The 22,426-nt window shown below is 47.1% G+C and overlaps 1 protein-coding gene across 3 annotated transcripts in view; it reads left to right on the top strand.

The window, feature by feature from the left end:
* UBXN2A (UBX domain protein 2A) overlaps positions 1–22,426 on the top strand; it is a 720,890-nt gene that overhangs the window by 474,899 nt on the left and 223,565 nt on the right. For all 3 annotated transcript variants that reach the window (XR_011260377.1, XM_069605875.1, XM_069605874.1), the window contains one exon: positions 5,990–6,127. Coding sequence is in view for 2 of the 3 variants with exons in the window: in XM_069605875.1 (XP_069461976.1) it covers positions 5,990–6,127 (138 nt within the window). In the remaining variant the exon portion in view is untranslated. The remainder of the gene's footprint in view (positions 1–5,989; positions 6,128–22,426) is intronic.

Genomic DNA, 22,426 nt, shown 5'->3' with positions numbered 1-22,426 from the left:
GGTCAAGTAAAATCCCTGTACAATCGTAAGATTTTGATCTATAACCTGTTAAGAGAAAGAAAGGGAAGTGAATCCTGCATTGAGAGGAAATAAGGGAAGTGAATCCCACTAACACCGAACTGTGAAAATAAAGAAGGGTCAGCCCCCAGAAGAGGGGGAATCATGGGTGAGGCACTATCACTCTAATCGAGAGCCACAGTGAACTACGTGGAGGGTGGCTAACAGTCGAGAAGGGGTCGGAGCCCGGCAGAGGGGGATCCAAGGGTGAAAAGATGTCAACCCCAATCGAAAGGAAAAGAGAAGAAAGATGAGAGACAGCAAGAGTGAACCCAACTGAGGGATGGCTTAGAAGAGGGACAAAGTCTAAAGTCCCAAGAAACAGTGGTTTGACAAAAGTGAACCCGGCTGAGGGATGTCCACTGTAACTGTTTAAAAAGACATTAAGATTTGTGAAGAAGTAAAAGCCCTAGTGAACCCCACCGAGGGTGGTTAAGATTCGGGAGGGGTCAGCGCCCAGAAGAGGGGGACCCAATGGTGGAGAATCCTCACCCTGAGTAAAACAAAGAAACAAACTTTCTTTTGTTGAAGGGGATTTTGTTATTTGAACATGTCAGGTCCTCGAAGGCAAGATACTTCCAAAGGAAACAAGACTTGGCCATCAACGGCCCTGACAGCTGGAGCGTGTACTGGCTAGTTGAAACGGAACTGCCGGCTCGTGCCAAGAAAGCTCAAGCATGTGCTGTGCTCCAAGATCCAACTTTACCTCGTGATCAAAACATGGGGAAGGGAGACCCAGGCTACCACATACTGACATATTATTTGAGAACACTTCTTTCTTTTCTTGAGAACTATCCCACACCCTTTTGTATATTAGTTGGAAGGTTTGGCAATGGGTTTCTTAGGATAGGCCCATTTTATTTGACACAACACCACCAGGACTGCCTTATTTTTCATTTGTTGGTGGAGGCTTGCTCCCATCTTAGATTTAAGTTTAGATAAGGCGTTTTTCCACCCTGCATTCATTGTTCAATAAACACCCTTGAACTGTGATCACTTGTGTCTGTCTTACCTGTTACCACCATGAGTTCCTTTCAGCACTTAGTGTGTCCTTTCGCTTTGCTGTCTATAGCCTCTGCGTCCTCTCCGTCCACGTGGACCTCACCTCTGGATGGAAAGAAGGCGTCTTGTTGCCGACTCTCCCAGTATTAGTCCCTTGGCCCGTGGGGCCTCTTTGTTGACCCAAAACTACGGGCCAATCGGCCCCTGTGTTGACCCGTCACTGCAAAAACCAGTCTGGGAAATATTTTGTGAATCGCCGATTGAGCTTTCTCTAGCACAGTGCAAGTCCCTACAAATCAGGACATCTCTTTAGCAAAAGCTTCACCAAATAGCAGTCCTTGTGTAGCTTCACCTCCCTCATAGTTGGCGAGATCCCCTAGCTTGCTTCCTATTTTCAGCAGAAGACTGCGCTGTTTCTCTGTGGATAGAGCCAAGCTGGCGTTGCCGAGCAGGCACACTGCTCTTTGCGCCCAACTAGCCAGAGTGGGAGCATCCACGGGTTTGCCATTGTCCCCGGCTCTTTCCTCCAAGTCCATTATCTTTGCCAGGGGTCCAGCTAGGTCGAGGACCTTTTCTAGGCTTGTTCCACGCCTTGCCTGGAGTCTTTAGTCACCTTGGTAACAAACGTGACCATCTTGACATCAAGTTCTGGTGTGTCCATTACTTTGCCAGGTAGTTCTGGTCTTGGACACTCCGCTCTCATCCGGAAGTGCACTTCTTTCTCCAATGGCTTCCTAATCCATTGTCCCATATATTGCGCTACTCTTGGTGAAGGTACTCTGTCAATTTCGGATGCCTTATACCATCGGGATCATACATGTTACCCATGTCGTTCCCTTCGTCCAGCATAGCTTGGGGTAATTGTGAAGCCTTCTTGGGCTGGACAGCTGTCTTGCTACTTTGTCCAATATGATGCCATTATCTTGATGGTCATCCTCATCCTCCACATCCTTCATCAGTGTCCCCTGTGTTTTTCACCCCTGGGGTAGTGGGTAAGAGGTTCGGCACTGCCGATTTCCCTAGAAAAGCGTTTTCAGCTTGCTAAAAGGGTCCGCTACAACCTGGGGCGACTATAGGTCCCCATCTCTGAGAACCGGTGGAAGAAGGGGGGCCTCTTCCGGGTCCTGTACTCCTCCATGGACTCCTCCCTTTTCTTGTGGGGGGTAAGGACGAGGCACCCTCACCTGGGCTGAGCTCTCTCTTCCTTTAATTGGAGCCATTCTCTTTATAGCTATGGGGGATTCAAGCTCATGTATGGGTTGGACTTCCTGTAATACTGCTTTGGCTAGAGAGTTCGCTAGCACCCTCTTAAAACTTAGTGACAAGTCTCTGTCCCCTTCCTGCTCTTTATCAATATAATCAGTTGAAGAGCATTTAAACTCCATCTATGCCATCTGCTCTGAAATTGTGAGCTCTTGATGGTAGATCAGTAAATGTTCTGTGCCTTTATGCCACGTATGTGCCTGAAAGTAGCAGATTGCTAGGAGAGAGCAGGCACCTTCACAAATTTCCCCGTGGACCGTAGCGTTTAACTTGTATGCCTTGCTGTGTCTGAGGTGCTCTGACTGTAGCTGTGCATGTGCTTGTGTTAAAATAAATGGTGTTTTCCTTGGAAAGCGTGGATGATGGCTGTTGGCAGTAATCCGGAAGCACAACGATCCCTGACTGGAACGCTTACGCCTGTATTTGCTGCTGGGAAAAGGGTCCCTTCTTCTAGCGTAACGCTAGAGTGTTGGTGTGAGCCTGTGGGCTAGTGTACCTCACCGAGGAGCGCATTGGTTACCGGAAGCGAGCCCTTTGACTCGCAGTCCCGGTGAACCCCCCCCCCCCCGATACCAGTGTAAACCCACCCACCAGTGTAAACCCGCGTGGCACAGGGAGACAGTGGTGTCTTGGATTGATTATATTGTCCTATCTAGTAAATTATTTTCCTTATGCATCAGCTTTGTGGTGGTACTTAATGATGTTCGTGATCATGCAATACTTAAGGCGCAGGTGGATACATATTTATAACCACAGATCAAGTCCACCTGTACGAATATCGGTCTTAAGATGCAAAAGAACCAAATTGTTTGGAACCAGAAAGTGCTTGATAGATTTAATGTAGCAATTCATAATCTTTGGCACTCCAATACTTTTAACCTTAAGGTTGAGTTCCTTTCCCTGAAAGTATTTCCCCAATGTATTCTTCAAAGAGTGGTGGATTGCTGTGGGAAAGCATGATTACACGCATACTCTACGCGCTCAGATGAGTACAATGCAGAGATACAATTTAGGAAGAAATCTATGCGATCAGCAATAAAATGATCCAGGTAAACCCAGATGATCAGGAATTGAAAACAATAAAGATTAAAAAAAGAAATGCAAAAATATAGAAATTGGCTCAAAGCGCATAGATTTTTAATTGCCCAGAGAGACGAAGAAATGCTGAAGACTATGGCAAGAGGGTTATGGTAAAAATGTTGGTCTTTGATACAAAATAAAGCAATGTTTAACAGAGAGGCGCTCACCAACACAATTTCAGAACAACTATGGGCAGATTATTTCATGAATTATATAGTTGTCGTACTAACGCTGTATTTAATTCTGCCTATGAGGGCGCATGGTTTGTCGATTTCTCAGTAGAGTAGTGTCCGTTTCCAATTCTCACGCACTTGGACCAAATGGTCTCTCCAATAGAGTGCTTAAAGCAAACCCTTAAATCTGGGCGCTAAGCCTGTATATTTTATTTGAAGATATATTAAACACCAAGACTTTACCTGTTAGATGGAATATGTCCCTTATTGTTCCCATATAAAAAAGAGGACAGACTAAATCCTCTTAGTTATCGACTGATCACCCTTCTGGACTCTGAAAGTAAAGTTTTCTCTGCTTGTATTCTGGGGGAATTCACGAACTAACAGGCTCCCAAAATTTCAAACCGGGTTTAAAAGGGGGGACGGTATGGATGCAAACAGTTTATTTATTAACTCCCTAATAGAAAGTGCGGGCAACTGGGGTGCAGAACCTCTTTATGTTGCTTCAGTGGATTTAAGCCGGACATTTGATGCAGCAGATAGAGCCCTCCTGTGGGCGAAACTTCGTAGTTGGAACTTTCTGGAATCCCTTGTAGATATCCTGGTCCACATACACACCAATATGGAAATCCAAGCCGGATTAAATATGCAGGGCTTTGATAACTGATCCGATTCCCATTGCAAGAGGACTTGAACAAGGGTGCATGCTTGGTCATGTTTTTTTAATCTTTATATTTGATTAATATTTTCGAATTTTTAGCCTCTGCCTCTTGTGTGCTGCCATTAACGAATTTAGAAAAATGTTTTTGGTTAAGTTACACCAATGTTATTTTATTGTTGGATAAGACCCAGATTGACTTACAGCGGTTGATAAAAAGGTTCTCGAAATGCACAGTATTGAATAGCCGAATCTATGTCATTAATGCGACCCCCATTACTGTGACCTCAAATGCTGACTTTTTGTTTCAACGCCTTTTACACCTCATATATACATGGGGAGAGACCCCCACCCTACACCCTTACTACTTGTATTATATACCATTCCCCTCTCCCACATGTATATATGGGGTTTAAAGGGGGCTCAGAAAAAAAGTCTGTATTTTCCGAAGTCGCAGTTATGGGGGTGCAGTAATGATATTATTCCGAATAGCCTTCCGGCTAACCCTTGCAAGACTGTCATGTGTTTCAGGGGTCCCAAAAATAAAGGTCCTAATTTCTCTTGGAAAAAAGGGTGGGAATACCCTAATGGTAGAATATTCTGTGAAATATTTGGGATACACACTAGACTCTCAAGCCGGTCTGTGTGGGGTGACCCTAAATCTGAAAAAGGAATTCAGTGGGGAGCACAGATGTTATTTATAATGAATATTGTTGTTTTACTCCAAGTCCTTTCTTAGCTTTTTGTAACCTAAAGGTAATTCCAGCCCTGCTATATGGACTAGAACCTTCGTCCTTTTCAGAAAGGTATTTAAATATGATAATGCAATTTATTTGTTTTGTATTGAATGAATTTAAAGTATTTTAGGTAATGGTCATTATTAAATGAATTTGTATATATGTATGTATAAGGTTTGTAATAAAGCAATATAAAAAAGGTAAACAAACTGCCAAACTGATAGCTTTGGGTCTGATTCTAATGAAACCTCGATTGTATGTCAATGGAAGAGATCAAACCCATCTGACTTTTGAAGTCTAGTTAAAAAATGTAATATATTGTTCAAAAGCAGAGAGCGAACTTCATAGGCGTATAACTGTTCGATCTGGCTCTGACTCACTCATTGTACTCTATTTGGTATGCTTCCTGTTATCAGTCACATAGCCATCTGATTTAATGCATAACATGTTGGTAATAAAAATATGCATGTACGTGTTATTTAATTTGTATCCTGGGAGGGAAACGCTTTGTTTTGACATGTACACGTTTTGTCTTTAATAGAGCCAGAGTTTCCCTAATTGTTGGATTATATGAGTTTAATTTGTTTGTTAGTTACGTTTGCTCTGTTTGTTCTCTCTGAAGAGTTATTTGGAAAAATGTATAAAGATATTTTAAAAAATTTAAAATAGTGGCTAGCTGTTTTACGTAGAAAAACAAATGAACAAACACATTCTCTTTGAATCATTTTTAACAACACACCAGGTAAAATCTGGAATCCTAAAATATTCCAGAGATTTACTAAATTATTTGGTCCATAAACCTCTACGCTCCCCATATGGTGTGAGGAGCCCGAGTTCTGCCATATATTTCCGTTCTTTTAGGATTACTGTGCTACATTTTCAAATTAACATCGTTGCGGGCAATGGATAGTGCAATCCCCACTAAATATTTGACTGACTTTTCTTTGGCTCAACTTGTGGCTATGGTTAATTGGAACATGGGAAATCATAATCCTGTTAAACATGTGTTATTTTTTCAGGGAGCTACCCATGGAGCTGCAAACACATTTCGGTAAAGATGAGCTGGATGTGAAGTTTGAAGATAAGAAAGACGAAGACCATACATTGAGAAAGCCTGTATTTTGCCCATTCTCTGGACATGGCTACCGGCTCGGAAGGTGAGAACATTTATAGTTGGCAAGAGCTGAATGAAAATGATATGTTTAGTTTCACAGACACTGCCCCCAGGTTCTCTTCAACCCTCAATTCTATGAGGCAAAATGTCTGCCAACTTTGAAAATTATGGCAAAAAGAGACAACTTCAGAAAACCAGGCAAACTTAATATGTCCCCCCACTTCTGATATAGGAAATCTATCTTTTATCCTAAAGCTGGTTATTAAACTTCTTAAATCAAATAAAGCAATTTTTTTGCTTTGTAAAGAAAAATAAGAATCCATGGTTTGAAGTGTCTATTATGCTATGTTGATTTATACCGCGTACCGCTACCACACAGGGGCCGTCTCCAGGCGCTCACGTGGCTCTGTAAGAAAGAGGATGGGGTTGGTTAGTGAGGGTATAGTGATAGGATAGGTCCAGAAACAGGAGAAACTGGTGTTTGTGTGTGTTGGCTTGCATATGGTTGGTTGCGTTCACCGGCTTGTTGTATCCATATGGGCAAGGTCCAATGCCTGAGTTGTTTTCTATGTCACTGTTTGTTATGTTGGAGTCTGTGTGTTCTATGTGTAGATTGGCTGGTATTTTGGGTTGTGCACACTGGATTGTTGCATCTGTATGGTTAAGGTCCAGTGTCTGGGGTTGTTTGTTGTAAGTTTGTATTACTTGTGTTGGGTGTGTGTTTGTGCATAGGTTGGCTAGCCCAGTGGGCGTGTATAGCATTTGGGTGGTGTGTTGGAAAAAATAGGAGCGCGAGTGGTTAGTACATTGGCTACTCTTTGTGGCTAATGTACACAATTCTATCTAATGTGCCGCATGACTAATCTTCACAATTCTATCTAGTGATACACATGGATAATTTCGCAATCTATCCAAGAGTGATGCATGGGTAATATCTATCTAGATGTGACCCGTGCTAATTTTCACAATTCTATCTAAGTGAGATGCATAGCGAGTCCTTGCAGTGTCTAGATGCAGAATATGGCTAACATACACAATTAGGCTAAAATCAGGATATGGTACCTGACACAATTGTGTTAAAAGCAGAATATGGCTAACTGAAGCGCATCGTTGCCTCGGCTCGAACCAAAGAAGTACTGCTGCTTTGCATTGCTTGGAGCACCGTTTCAACCACCAGCATCTTCATCACAGCTCCTGTAAGTCTATCAACCCAACCCTGTTGTCCCCAGAACCGTGACCTCTGAGACTTCACATCGAATCGGCTTACCTGCACATCCTGGAACCAGCTCACTGCGGTCAAGCCTCGACTGCTGAACTGGCCCTGGTGACCGCCCAATGGCCACAGCTCGAGTAGACCCTTTGAGACGGTAGCTATCTTCAGTTCGACCCCGACTGGACGCCAGCATGCCACTGTACCAGCGTGACTGCCGCATCTGGGAGCCTGGACCGCAGAGACATTTGTAAACGTATGACCAACTGATATCTGCCCTCCCGGTCCATCATTGGGCCCCAGAGACTGGCTAAGTCATTTTAATCCATCTTTGCACCCCTCAGGAATAGCCCTTTTAAACATGGCCGTCTTTTAATTGCCTTTTCTTCCCCTGTCCAATTTCCCAGAGTGCTGCATGTAGTCTTTCTTTAAATATTCTGTGTTCCTTCTACAGAGGTGGGTTTTTACAGTGTTTTCTATTTGGTTATTATTGTACATGGTGTGTTTGATTAAAGTATATATATTTTTATAGAGCTGTGTTTGGGCGTTCCTTTATTATGGACTGTTATACTTCGTCGTTTGGGTGGCTATTGAACCACATTCACACCCCTTTTGAGCGTATACCACAAAGGGCGAACACAGTATTTCTCTTTACCTTTGAGTTATCTCTTGGTTTGTAGAAGTGGTTCCATGTAATAATGTCACCACAAAAATCTCGCCATGCAAAAATATCGCCGAAAAATGGCCGTTTTTTGTGGCGACATTATTGCATGGAACATGCGGGGGGCAACCCCCAAACGTAATTTTTTTTTAAATGTTTTTTTTGCCCCTGTCCCCATATATATGGTCACCCATATAATATCGCTGCAACCTTTTCCCGGCGATATTATTTCAGGCGACCATATATATGGGGATAATATTACCTGATACCGTAGAAGTGTGAGGGCTGAGTAATGATTTTAGCCTCTGCTCCTCCTTCTACTCCTGCAGGGCAGACGTCAATTAGTCACTGTGGAAGGATAAAGGAAACAGGTTTGCCTGAACCAAAAATAACTTTATTGAACGAAGTGCAGAGTGGAGATACACTGGTTTATGTAGGAAACTTGCTTCAGTCTCCTAGAGTCTGTTCCTCTCCTCTGTAGCTGCGATCTGGGTGGACTCTCCTGTCAGTCTTCTTAATCCTCGTACGCCCAGCGGTACTCATTTTCTGTAGTGCTCTCAAAGTTACGTCTGTCCTGTAAGGAGTAGAGCATTTCTCATTTAGTCCAGGTTCTATTACTAGTTTTACAGGGGGCTGCGCCAGCCACAGCCTGTCACGGGGGTTCTTGTTCACGTCTCTACAAACACCCCTCCAGGCCCCGCCCCCTTTCTTCCTCGTATCGGGTTGCCATATTGCCTCGCAACCAAGCATATCCCTGCGGTTCACACAGGCTTTCGGGACACCCAGGTTCCGGGGAACAGAGGGCCAGCTGACAAGCAGGTAAGAAATTGCTGCCAGAGGATGACAGACAGCTGAGGTTGTTAGCCGAAAGCGTAGTGGAACCTGTGTTCTCTGGATGCTGTCGGGAGATGTATCCCTACAGTGTCGCTCCAGGCTCTCGGAACTCGGGCAGACCTCTCCACAGGAGGTATGGCTTCCGCCCTCCGTATGTCCTGTTTCCCCGCTACGCGGCTCTCTGGTGACGCATGCACTGTCACAGTTGCCCCAAAGGCACCCAGACCTAAGGTACCTCTCAGGGTCCCAGGTTTTGCCCTAGGGGGATTCTAACAACCTACATGCTTGTTAGTGAATAGGTTAGTGGCAGTTAAACTTTAGTGTTGGCTTCACCAGGGGTTCAAGCTATTTTACTGCATTGGTAGCCCAATGTACCTTTTTGGAAGCCATAGGAAACCATTGTTCTTTTTAAATCCTGCTTTCAGCCTTTTTGTGTTTCAGGACTTCCTTTGTTAAGAGTGACCTTTGTTTCCGGGTGACCACGAGGTAGTCTTTGTGAGCCCACAATGGCAGCCCCCATATCATATTGGTCCTAACTGGTTTAGGCCAGTATAGGCCCCTGGACTACCCTTCTCACTGCCTATGGCGGTCTACTTAGCTAAGTGGCTGTTGCAGTGACCAACCAGACTGGTTTGTCATCTCACCCTTTCCCCCACCCACCCCATCCTGCATTAGCGATTGGCTGGCTGGCCTTTGGCCAGCCCCTTTGTGCAAGGTTATTTAGCCTTTGTCCTGCTCTTCCTTTGCTCTCTTGCTGCTTTGTTCCTGCAACTTGAAGGCAGAGCTTTTCCAGTGCTTTCCTGCCTTTGTGCCATTTATAAAGCCCTCACTTGATAAAACCTGCTAAGTGCAGTGGCTTGGGCATATACTGGTTTGGGCTTTTTGCCTATGGCAGACCACTCCCCACATCTGTTGCATGGAGCCCTCCACTCTGGAACCATTTCCTCGGCCATTTACTGCTGTTTCCCGGCAGGATCATCCGCTCGGCTGTGGGTTGCTGCTCGTGTCCCGATGGGTCGTGAGGCTTCACCACCCCACCAGTTCTTCAGCTTAGGATGTCCGAGGCTGCCTACAGCAGTTGTCCTCATCCTAGGATAGTTTGCTGCTGTTCTGCCTTCATCCTTTCCCAGCCAAGCTGCAGGGAGCATTCTTTGTGGTATCTCACCTTTTCCTGGAGTCTTCATTGTCGAATTCTGGCTTTGAGGTCGTAGATGTAGGAAGAATTTTGTTCATTTCCTGGGCCGCTGGGACCATTGCTGGTTATGGGTGCAAGCCTGTTGGAACCAGAACCTGGAAATGAAACCTGTGCAAAAAAGTCCTGTATTTATCGGGTTGTTTTGTGCTGCAGGATCCATTTTCGTGGAAACTGCCAATATGAGTACCTAGTTTTGGGTCCTGGGGTCGGGGACTATTCGCGATATTCACTCCCAGGCCGTCCCTATGGTCCAGGATAAGGATTCTTAGGAGGCGACTCAACACTGCACTTCTTCCCATAGACCTGTATTGGGATCCTCTTACTCTGCTGCTTCTTCCTCTGAGACTTATGGTCCATCCTTTGACCTCCCAAACACTTCTTTGAGGTCTCTTCTGGCCTTCCGTGGGGTTGCTCACCTCGGAATCTGTACCAGTGGGGTAGATCTGACTTAGCTACACTATAGCAGGTGGCCCTTTAATTCTCCCATTATTTTGAATCGAACTTTGAACCTGTTCTGGAACTCTGTAAAACTCACTCTGGGGCATTTACCAGCCGCTGGACGCTTTTCCTGGATCCAAGGGTTCAGTGAGCACTGTACAAAGTATTATAATTTTAGTAAGTTACCTTTTTATTTTTCACTCCTTTTTAAATTCATGTTCTGCATTTCTCAAATGGGACTGTATTAACATTGTGGCTAACCTTGGTAACTAACTATTTTGAAATATATGATCATGGTAACTGTTTCTAAAATGTTCTAATAACTCTTGAAAGCTTTTGGCTTTGGTTTGTGTACTTACGTGCTCTAATTTGCGTCCTAATTAATGATGTTCCCAACATGAAAAGAGGGATGAAGCATTGTCGATCCACATTTGCCCCTAATTGCCGTCTGGGGCAGAACCATCACACCGAGGCATCTTGCAGTTTCTGAATTTTTGATTTACTAAAATAAAAGTGCTTCTCACAACATGAAGAGGACAGGTTTTCACTAGTGTCATATCACTTTAAATATGCAAGATCACCTATCCGACGCTTTTCCTTTTTGATCTTGACAGAGAATGTATGCTGTTGAATTGTATTTTATGTTTATCTCATAAGCACTGGCCATTCAGCTGTAATGGGCAGAGCAGTATCTCAGCTATGATTAGCAACATGACGCAGTAGAGCTGCGAGTGAACAGGATTGGCTGGCAGAAACCAGATGAAGCCTGTGCAGTATGAAGTAAGCCTCTGCTCGAGACATAGCACGCCCCGTGACGCATAACCTCACCCATGATGAGGAGATAATGTTGTCTGAGAACTGGAACAAGAGGTTATGTGGGTGCTGGTTTGAAAATCATTGATTGTTCCGTATAACTGAGCAATCCTCAATGGGCAGAGATTGGGTCACATGCTAGACCCAAAAGAATTGTACAACAATGGCATACTGCTGTCGAGCCTTGCCTCTCAAAATCGCAGAATGTTCTGTTAGGAAGCGTATTGTTAATGTAAACAACTAATATTGTTAATGTAAACAACTAAATGTATCTTACTGTTTCTGTAAAACTTCAATGTAAAACCCCAGAGCCTGCTTGGTGGCCACACTTTGTGATGGGAATAATCTGCTGGTTTTGCTGTCCATTTCTATACAGCTGTATTCAAATAAACCTGAATATGCTGCTGCCGTGGTTTTGGTGTAGTGGATTCATTGGCAGGGTTTCAACATATCGCACCAGTAAAAATAAAATGCTTTCATTTAATTTTGAGTTTTACTCAGAGATCTGTTAGTACTAATTGATTAACTCTTTATAGGAACCTTTAAAAAAAGGTGAATATTCAGCCATTTTCATGAATTGAAAAAAGGAAGCAAGGGTGTTTTTTCTTTCAATCCTAGTACCCCATCCTGGATGTCTTCTTTATAATCCAACTTCTGTATATCTCTGCGCATGAACGATCCCCAGAACAAATAAGAACAATATCCTTGAAACTGAATTCAACTCTTACGATCAGTTTCAACGTTCATTAGGTTTCTTCATATATTAACTCCATACATAAAAGTAGTTTAGAAGTTTTGTAATAATTTATAATTTAGTGTGAGCAGATTAAAATAAATATACCTATTCCAACATTTAATTTATCTTAAAAAAATGTATCCAAAACTAAGAAAAAAGAAAATGGGTAGAATGAAAGGGTGGAAAGCGTTAAGAAAAAGATCTGTTGGTCGGCAGCAGCAAGCCTTCCTAATGCAAAAAAAGGATGGTGCTGACTTCACAGTTTAAGTTCAAATTATATCTTCTGGGATCTTTGGCCTTCCTTGGCCACCTCATTCCAGTATAATCATTACTTGGCAATTTCGCTTTTCAAAGAAATTGGTACGCCTTTAGAATGGCAAATGTTTCACCCAACCTCCCTCTGTGCACACCAATCTTTTTCTGGGCCTCATTACGACCCAGGCGGTAATCTGCCGACATTACCGCCATGGCGTAATGAGCGTTTACGCCGTGGGCCGATGGCGTAAAGAGCGCCACATTACGACCCATCGCGCACGAGCATTACGCCATGGCGGTAATGTAAATAACGCCATGGCGGAAAGGGCCCCTACCAGCATCGTAGGGCGAGCAAGGTGCACTTCCGCCACCGTAAGTAGCGGCCACCGTAATTAGTGGTGGCCGCAATTAGCGGTCACCGTAAAAAGCAGAACAGGAAATAGCGTCATCGCGGTGGAACGGGAAACAGCATGTCGGCCATCTTTAAAAACACAATCCATTGCCATCCTTCCGAACAACACCAGATCCAACCCTGACACCTGTCCCAACCCATCACCCACCCATCCAACCACCCAAAAATGCCTAAAGTTGTTAAGAAGGCATGTGACCGCCAGCGCCAGGAAAGATTTACCCGGGAGGAACTCTGCATGCTTGCGGAGACCCTGCAAGACAATGCAGCTGTCGTTTTCTCGCCGGAATTGACCAGGCCAGCGATAGCAAAAAAGAAGGCCATATGGGCCCTGGTGGCCGAGCGCGTCAGCGCGGTGGGGACCGTACCCCGCACCCCACAGCAGTGCAGGAAGCGCTGGGATGACCTTCGCATACGGGTCAGAGCCGGCATCTCTGCGAACCGCAACCTTGCACTGGGTACCGGTGGAGGTTCGGAATCCCCACTGAAACTCCAACCGTGGGAGGAGATTTGCGCAACCACGATTGGCATGGAAGGCATTGAAGGCGTCGGAGGGATGGAAAGGGGAGTTCCGACATCAGGCGATGAAGGTAGGTGCCTCAAACAAGACATGCCATAGTCACTGCAGTCCATTCATGTGTAGCACAATGTTGCCCTAGAGTGTAAATGCAACACATTAGCTCGACACTGCCCATAGCCACATGCGAGCTCCACCCTGTATACACTGCTGGCACCTGTAAAGGACTGGTAGGGGGTGGTCTGTACTTCTGCTCTCTATATGGTAGAGGGGAGGCACAGAGGACCCCAGCCTAGATTCTCTATTCGGTAGCTATGGTGGAGCAATCAAGGCCTAGCTTCTCAGGAGGTGATGCAGGCTGGTTCTTAAGTACAGTGTAGTCCCCAAGCCCCCACAAAGGAATGTCCACACACTGTATTGGTTAGACACAGTCTTTATATAATCAATATTCAAGGTTATGTACACTTATCATAATAACTCACTTTGTACTTAGGAAAATCAAGAATGGCAAATATATACAATTCTAAAGTGGTACCACCCTTTGTATTAGATCTTATTAAAGTGCATCAACAATACTGTAACAATGTCACACAGATCAATAGAGTGAAACCAGCAATAGAGAGAGGAGATAAAATAAGATGGTTGAGCAATGGGCAGAATACTGGCCCCTACCACTAGACACAGTTCTGTGTGGAGATCCCCCCACCTGGGCAACCTGTAAAATAAAGATATAGCACAAGCCCAGTCCATATATTGTTCTGCAAGTCTTATTCCCTCCTATAATGTTTTTACCCCCCCAATGTACCTGGTGGAGTCGAGTTCTTCGAAGAGGCGTCGACAGATCCTTCTTGAGCGACCCCCTTTCAAGCGGGAGTCACGGATCGTCGAGAGGCGTCGAGAAGCGTCGAGGAACTCGGCGTTCGGCGGCAGGGAATCAACGGCCCTTCTTGAATGCCTTCCCTTTCAAGCGGGAGACACGGGGCGTCGAACGTCCGTCGAGGAACTCTGCGTTCGGGCTACGGGGAATCGACGGCCCTTCTTGAATGCCTTCCCTTTCAAGCGGGAGACACGGGGCGTCGAACGTCCGACAACAAACAGGGTAGAACGGCGTCGATGAGGCGGCAGCTTCGATCCAAGCGGTGCTTGTCGACGACGGAGCGTTGGCGTCCTGCAAGGCAGAGGCGTGCGGGGCACCTCGACGACAATTGTTCTGGACCGCAAAGATTCGTGAAGACGGGGGCCCAGCAAGGGCGTCGAGTAGTTCGAGTCTTTGTAGTCTTCGGGTGGCGGGAAACCCACCGGCAGGTTTCTCCTCGGCGCGTTGGTTGTCCTTGACTTTCTCCGGCAGGATAAAGCGGTCGACGGTGCGGACGAGGGAGTCCTTCGATTCAAATGTTCTTAGGCAAGGAGCGGACGGCTCCGGTCGTTCGCGGCACGGCGTCAAGTGGTTCCCACGCCTGGGCAACACAACTTCAACGGGCCTCCAGCGGTTACACAGACCTGCGAACCCTGGTCGACGGCAATGGACTTCGACGGCGGCGATGTCCGGGTGCTTCACTTCGATCTCCTCGGCGGTCCCGTCTCGGGTCGGCAGCCTTTCGAGGGTCTGACTTCTAGGGCGCTTCGGCGAAGATGTAGCGGTGCTCGATGATCCCTCGGAGCACGGGAAGAGGGCGCCTTACCAGGTCCTCTCTCGGGTCAGTCCTCGACGAATTCGGCAGCTTTCAGATCGGTCGAAGCAAGTGCAACAGCAAGTCTTCTTCTTCCAGCTGGGCGTCGAGGATCAGCAGTTCCAGTTACTCTTAGAGTGGAGACTCAGCTTCTGAACGCTTCTGAACAATTACCAGTGGTGAGAGGACCCCAGATATACTATTCTGTCTCTCATCCACACTGCTGGCACACACTCAGCAGCCAATCATACAGAAGGGCATTCATGCAGTCAGTCAGCCAATCAGGCACACAGTGCATTCAGGCCACACTCTTCCCTTTCAGACACTCACAACAAGGAATGTGGATTGGGACAAGTACCCAGCCATTCAACACTACACACTGCATTCAGGCCAGTTTCGGGCAGGGCTGTCTCAGTCTTTGTCTCTCATGCCAGAAACCAGACAACCACAACAAGGAGTGTATATTGGTCACACACTCCATTCACCCAGGTCCCACCCACAGGAGGTACCCACAACATACAGTCACTGGGAAGGCTTCAGTCAGTCTAGCTGGGCCTTCACAACAACACCATATATGGAACTTCCACCCAACAGCCAGTCAGGGGGAAGGGACAGAGTCAGGGCTTCCCAGGACTTTGAGAAAACAAGGTAACAGGCAATAGAAAGCAAGAGGCCACAGGGGCCATCTTGTTTCCTATCAGGAATCAACTGATCCCAATGGCAGGGCCTGGGTATCCCAAAATGAAGAACACCCAGAGCACCTGTCGAATTCAGCATGGAGCTGCCACCAGCCCATACCCTGCTCTGTGGGCCACCCACAGGTGCCCAAAAACATACACTAGGGGCACAGGGTTGTACCCCTACCCATGGGTGCCATAAGGGTATCCCATGGGTCTGTTCACCAAACCAAAAGAGAGAGCTGCACTGCCAGGAGTCCCACATGGACTCCTGGGCAGAAAACACGACAGAACACACGATAAAAAGCAGTAAAGGACAAGGATTCAGAGGCCCTGTCCCTCGGATGCATTTCCAGCATCACAGTCGCCCCCCCCAGACTGAGGTGGAGGGTGTCTAATCTCCCACGGGATAGACACCCTCATCCAGACGGTCAACATACCTTCTGGAAAGGCCATCTGCATTATCGTGACTCTTCCCTGGTCTGTGCTCTATGGTGAAGTCTAGCCCTTGCAGGCTAATGGACCACCTGAGCAATTTCGGATTCTCATCCTTCATTTGCATAAGCCACTTCAGGGGCTTATGATCTGTTTGGTCCTTGAAGGTAGATCCCGTAAGGTAGGGCCTAAAACGCCTAAGGCTCCAAACTATGCTAAAACACTCCTTTTCAACAGTAGCCCACCTAAGTTCTCTACCCTTGAGTTGTCTACTGATGAATATGATAGGATGTTCTCTCCCTTTGTCATCTAACTGGGACAAGACAGCTCCAATTCCGGTGTCGCAGGCATCCGTCTGGACGATAAAGGGTCGGCTGTAGTCAGGCGCACACAACACAGGTGCCCTACACAGACTTTCTTTCAAGCCATCAAAGGCCCTCTGACAGTCTTCGGTCCAATTAACCTTCCTAGGCTGTTTGGGTGAAGTTAGAGCTGTCAGGGGTGCAGCTATGGCTCCATAGTCTGCCATGAAATTGCGATAGTACCCAGTGAGGCCCAAAAAGGCTCTCACCTAGGTTTGAGTAGTGGGAGTCTCCCAGTTCTGTACATCCTGTACTTTACTAGAGAGAGGTTGGATTTGACCCCCTCCGACCTCATGACCAAGAAAGGTAACTTTCCCCTGAGCTATCTGGCACTTGGTGGCCTTGACAGTGAGGTTAGCCCTTTTCAAGGCCTGCAACACCTTATCCAGATGTGTCAAATGCTCTTCCCAGGTGGAACTGTAGACGGCAATGTCGTCTAAGTAAGCCACACAAAAGGCTTCCAGCCCACTGAGCGCATGGTTGACCAATCTCTGGAAGGTGGCAGGGGCATTCTTCAACCCAAAAAGCATGACCCTAAACTGGTAGTGTCCCTCAGGTGTTGAGAAGGCCGTCTTTTCCTTGGCATGGTCCGTCAGAGTTATTTGCCAATAGCCTGAGGTAAGGTCAAAGGTGCTCACAAATTTGGCAGCACTTATGGTGTCCACGAGCCCATCAGCCCTCAGTTTTGGTGACGGCATTGACTCCTCGGTAGTCCACACAGAACCTCCAATCCTTGGTACCCGCCTGGGAACTTGCCTTGGGGACAAGGACCACTGGGCTGGACCAGGGACTGGTTGAGGGTTCAATAACACCCAGATCCAACATCTTGGCGAACTCAGCCTGGATGTGGTTCTTGATGGTATCTGACATACGGTAGCACCTGCTTTTGACAGGCACACTGTCACCAGTGTCAATTTCATGCCTACACCACGGTGTAAGGCCTGGCGTCAGTGAAAACAGAGAGGCATACTGTTGGAGCAAAGCCCTGCAGGCCCTCTGTTGCTCTGTTGTCAAATCCGGAGAGAGATGTACTCCCTCTACTGAGCCATCCTGAGGGTTGCTATGCAGCAAATCAGGAAGGGGCTCACTCTCATCCTCTTCTTGCCCTGAAGCTAGCAAGAGACATGAGACTTCTGCTCGCCGGTGGAAAGGCTTGAGCCGGTTGACATGGAATACCTGAGGGGCTACCCCAGAGGCTCCCATGTCAACCAGATAATTGACTTTGCCCATCTTGGAGATGATCCTGAAGGGTCCAGTCCACTTGTCTGCCAAAGCTCTAGGCTTGGTAGGCTCCATCACAAGGATTTCCTGTCCCGGAGTCCAATCCACTTGCGAGGCTTTAAGGTCATGCCAGTACTTATTCAATTCCTGGCTGGCCTTGAGATTTGCGGTTGCCTGACCCATCATCTGTGTCATCCTCCGTTTGAGGCCTAACACATAGTCCCCCACTTGCTTGGCGGGACCTGGAGGGGTGGCTTCCAAGCCTTCTCTGATCAAGGCGAGGGGCCCCCTCACGGGATGTCCAAAGAGTAACTCAAAGGGGCTGAAACCAACACCCTCTTGAGGTAGCTCTCTGTAAGCAAACAGCAGGCATGGCAGGAGGAGATCCCATTTCCTCCTTAGGGGTTCTTCCAAAGCCCCTAGCATGCCCTTGAGAGTTTTATTAAATCTCTCAACCAGACCATTGGTCTGGGGGTGGTAAGAGGTGGAGAACTTTTAGGTTACCCCGCACTCTTTCCACATGGTTTTCATGTAACTAGACATGAAGTTGGATCCGCTGTCAGAGACAACCTCCTTGGGGAATCCAACACGGGTGAAAATGCCCAGGAGAGCCTTGGCAACCACCTTGGCAGTAACAGTCCAAAGGGGTATTGCCTCAGGGTACCTGGTGGCATGATCTACAAAGACCAGGATGAACCGATGTCCACCTGAAGTGGGAGGGTCAAGGGGACCGATGATGTCGATGCCCACCCTCTCAAATGGTGTGCCAACCACTGGCAATGGCTGCAGTGGGGCAATAACACTGCCTCCAGTCTTGCCAGACAACTGACAAGTTGGGCAGGTCCTGCAGTGGGACTCCACCTCTACTCCCATCCGTGGCCAGTAGAAATGGGCAGAGAGCCTCTGCTTAGTCTTCTTGGTCCCAAGATGACCAGCCAAGGGCACCTCATGCGCCAACTGCAGTAGGAAGGGCCTGTAAACCTGGGGTACCACCAACCTCTTGAGGGCACCAGGTTCAGGCTTAGTGGGCACACTAACAAGGAGCTCACCCTCCCAATAAATCCGGAATGTCCTAGGCACTTCTCCTTGTGCCTGGGACAGGGCCTGTTTCCTCAGTCCCTCGAGAGAGTGGCACTCTCTCTGTCCCTTACAGAAGTCTGCCCGGGAGGGTCCCCCTTCAGCTAACAAGCATTGAAGGTCGGGATGATCCTCCGGGTTGTGAACCTCTCCCACAGGAGAGTATTCTGTCTCTTCTCCCACAGGAGTTGAGTTTGGGTTTTCCACTGGACCCAGCCCGTCCAGAGCATGGATCCCAATGGGTGCTGTCGGAACAGCAGGAAGAGAAGGTGTTCCCTCCACAGAGGTGGCCTTCTTGGCCTTCCTTCTTCTTGCCTTAGGCCTCGCTTTTGGCTCGGGTACCTGACTCACAGCCAGACCCAGTGTCACCTGTGACCTAGTGACTGCAGCAGCAGTCATGGGAAGACCATCCGAGATCAACCCCAACTCTACTAGATCATTTCCTAACAGAATGTTAGCAGGGACATTGTCCTGAACCAGGACAGGAAGATTTGCTGTCTTGTCTCCAATCATGAGTGTGACTAAGGCTTCAGGCGATAATTTGGGAGGCCCACCAGCTAACCTGGTGGTTCTCAGAGGAGCACCTACATAGTCCTCTGGCTTGAGCAGGGTCCTGTCCACCACTGTCATGCTTGCCCCAGTGTCTCTCAAACCAGTAGAAGGCTGGCCATTCAAGAGGACACTTCTCAAAAACCTACGGGTGTTCTGTGGGATAGTCGCCAGTACTTCTGCATACTGGTCCCAGGCCCCAAGGGACACTAAGGAAATCTCTACCGGAGCACCAAATGTGATCCCGGTAGAGGAGGGGAGGACAGTGGCCTCCACGTCAGACACGGGGTAAGGGTAGGTCAGGCTGACAGCCTGTACTCCAAGTGCCTTTCCTTTACACTTGGAGTCACCCCTTCTGTGATCCAGAGCCCCACAGTCCCAACAAGTGCCAGGAGTGCGGGGTACGGTACTGGAACCACTGGGAGCCTGCTTTGCAGCAGGTGGACCACTACTCTTATTCCCACCCACAGATGACTTATCCTCACTAGATTTTTGGGTCTTGGGAGAGGAAGGTTTAGGTTTACCCGACTGTGACTGCTTGTGGGACTCCTCAGCTTTCTGAGAGGCCCCCTTTTCTTTGTCCTTGTCCTTCCCACTGGAGTCCTTAGGGGACACCCGGTGGGAGACCCACTTGTCAGCCAACCTAGCCAGCTTAAAGGGGTCCAAAATGTTCTGGTCAGCCACATACTGACGCAGCTCTGGTGAACAGGCTTCAGAAAAATGCTCAAAAAACAAGAGGTGGGACAATTCAACAAAAGTCTTAACCTTGTATCCATCAATCCACCCCATCTTGTTCATGTGTGCAGCACTCACCAAGTCAACCCAAGACACATTCTCTCTTTTCTTAAAATCCCTGAACCTTTTAAGGTATTGGGTAGGTGTTTTTCCAAACTTGGCAATCAAAGCAGACTTCATACACTCATACTGACCCCTTTCTTCCACACTCGGCTTCAGAATACAGTCATATCCAGTTTAAGGCACTCTGCTTAACAAACACTTAGCCCAATCTCTTTTATCAACATCATGAATCGCACAAGCCATTTCAAACGCTAGAATCCATTGGAGGATATCTGAACCCTCCACAAATACACCAACCAAATCTTTCATAAACTTGGTGGCTGGGGACCTGACACGCTCACTGGTTTTAGCTGAAGTCTCCACTCTAGCTTTCTCTAGCTGGATTCTCTGACATTCAGTGTCCTGGCTCTTGAGTTCAAGGTCCTTATTTCTGAGTTCAAGATCCCTATTCTTGAGCTCCACTTGTTGAGCCAACTCCTTTCTTAAGTTCAGCATCTATTTCCAACTTGCGGTATTCAAAGGCCAATTTCATCCTTAATAACTCAAGCTCCAAGGAATTGCTGGGGTTTGGAACAGAGGCAGCAGGAATGGCGGCATTCCCAGAAACAGATTCAGCAGAAACCCCAGGGGCAGAGTCCTCATTGGTTGCATTCCCCCCTCATCAAGAGTTTCACCATCAGTCTGGTAGTCCACCAGGGCAGCTATCAGCTCAGCCCTAGACTTATCCACAAAGTCTAACTCCCTGGCTTCACAAGCACTCTGGAGAGCCTCCAAGCTCATCCGAGTCAATTTGCCATTTGCAATAGATTCCATTGTTTGTAATGCAGTTACCTTGTACACAACTAAACCTTAATTTAATAAAGTGCAGATATTTTGTAAGTGGCACGGTTATACACTGATTCTTAAAACCATAAGCATCCCATCGCTGCCACCAGCTGTAAAGGACCGGTAGGGGGTGGTCTGTACTTCTGCTCTCTATATGGTAGAGGGGAGGCACAGAGGACCCCAGCCTAGATTCTCTATTCGGTAGCTATGGTCGAGCAATCAAGGCCTAGCTTCTCAGGAGGTGATGCAGGCTGGTTCTTAAGTACAGTGTTGTCCCCAAGCCCCTGTATTGCTCTCCTCCTGAAAAGTGCACGGAACTACCATAAATCACCAGTGCAATTATAGAGCAAATACTTCAACCCAAAAACAGACACAATAATTCACAGCCACGCACACTTTAGAAGATAATCAGCTCTTTACGGCTATTTATTCAAAGCTTACAGGTACATAGAAATAACTCGTACAACTCACATGGGCATAGATCACAGAAAACATAAAGAAGTCAAAGAAAGAAATACATCACCGTGGGTGTAGCTTAATGGAACTTCATCTCGCCAGAAGCGGCTGAAAGACCCCGATAACAGCCAGGCCAAGAGCACAACAACCCACAGGAGTGTCGGACCGAAGCGTCCCCCCTCCGACTGAAGTCTTTGTGCTTATCCCGTCTGACCGTTGAGGGCTTCCGCATATATGCCCTCCTCAACAAGGGGTGGCAACCTCTCGAACCTTCTGGCAATGCGCTTGCGCATTGATGGGTGACCGTTGGTTGCCAGCTGGGTCAACCGACAGTAACCTCAAGGAGCAAAGCACTTCTCTCTCCTAAACGCCCCGGGAAACAATTCCATAACTCATCTCAAAACCTTGGCACAGGCATAGCAGACCAAAACAAACTTCGCTATCAGGTACCAGCCGGCACCTGCAGATCTTAGCTTTCCCAGTGCCGTGTCCTTGGCTGGGAAGGCCTGCATTCGAAGCCCATCAGCAAATAACGCTGAAAACATGTTGTTTCGCAAAGCAAGTGTAGCTTTCCACTGAGGCATGGATAAATATCCATCATGGCTCTGAGTGCTCCCAGAATGCACTGCGCACCAGTGCCATGTTTTAGCTCAACCATCACAGCCCCCACAAAGGAATGTCCACACACTGTATTGGTTAGACACAGTCTTTATATAATCAATATTCAAAGTTATGTACACTTATCATAATAACTCACTTTGTACTTAGGAAAATCAAGAATGGCAAATATATACAATTCTAAAGTGGTACCACCCTTTGTATTAGATCTTATTAAAGTGCATCAACAATACTGTAACAATGTCACACAGATCAATAGAGTGAAACCAGCAATAGAGAGAGGAGATAAAATAAGATGGTTGAGCAATGGGCAGAATACTGGCCCCTACCACTAGACACAGTTCTGTGTGGAGATCCCCCCACCTGGGCAACCTGTAAAATAAAGATATAGCACAAGCCCAGTCCATATATTGTTCTGCAAGTCTTATTCCCTCCTATAATGTTTTTACCCCCCCAATGTACCTGGTGGAGTCGAGTTCTTCGAAGAGGCGTCGACAGATCCTTCTTGAGCGAACCCCTTTCAAGCGGGAGTCACGGATCGTCGAGAGGCGTCGAGGAACTCGGCGTTCGGCGGCGGGGAATCGAC

Source organism: Ambystoma mexicanum, chromosome 4p, assembly GCF_040938575.1.
Source record: "Ambystoma mexicanum isolate Mex_15411 chromosome 4p, UKY_AmexF1_1, whole genome shotgun sequence".
Lineage (NCBI taxonomy): Eukaryota > Metazoa > Chordata > Amphibia > Caudata > Ambystomatidae > Ambystoma > Ambystoma mexicanum.
Note: the sequence above shows the minus strand (reverse complement) of the source record. Positions and strands in the feature narration are given on the sequence as shown.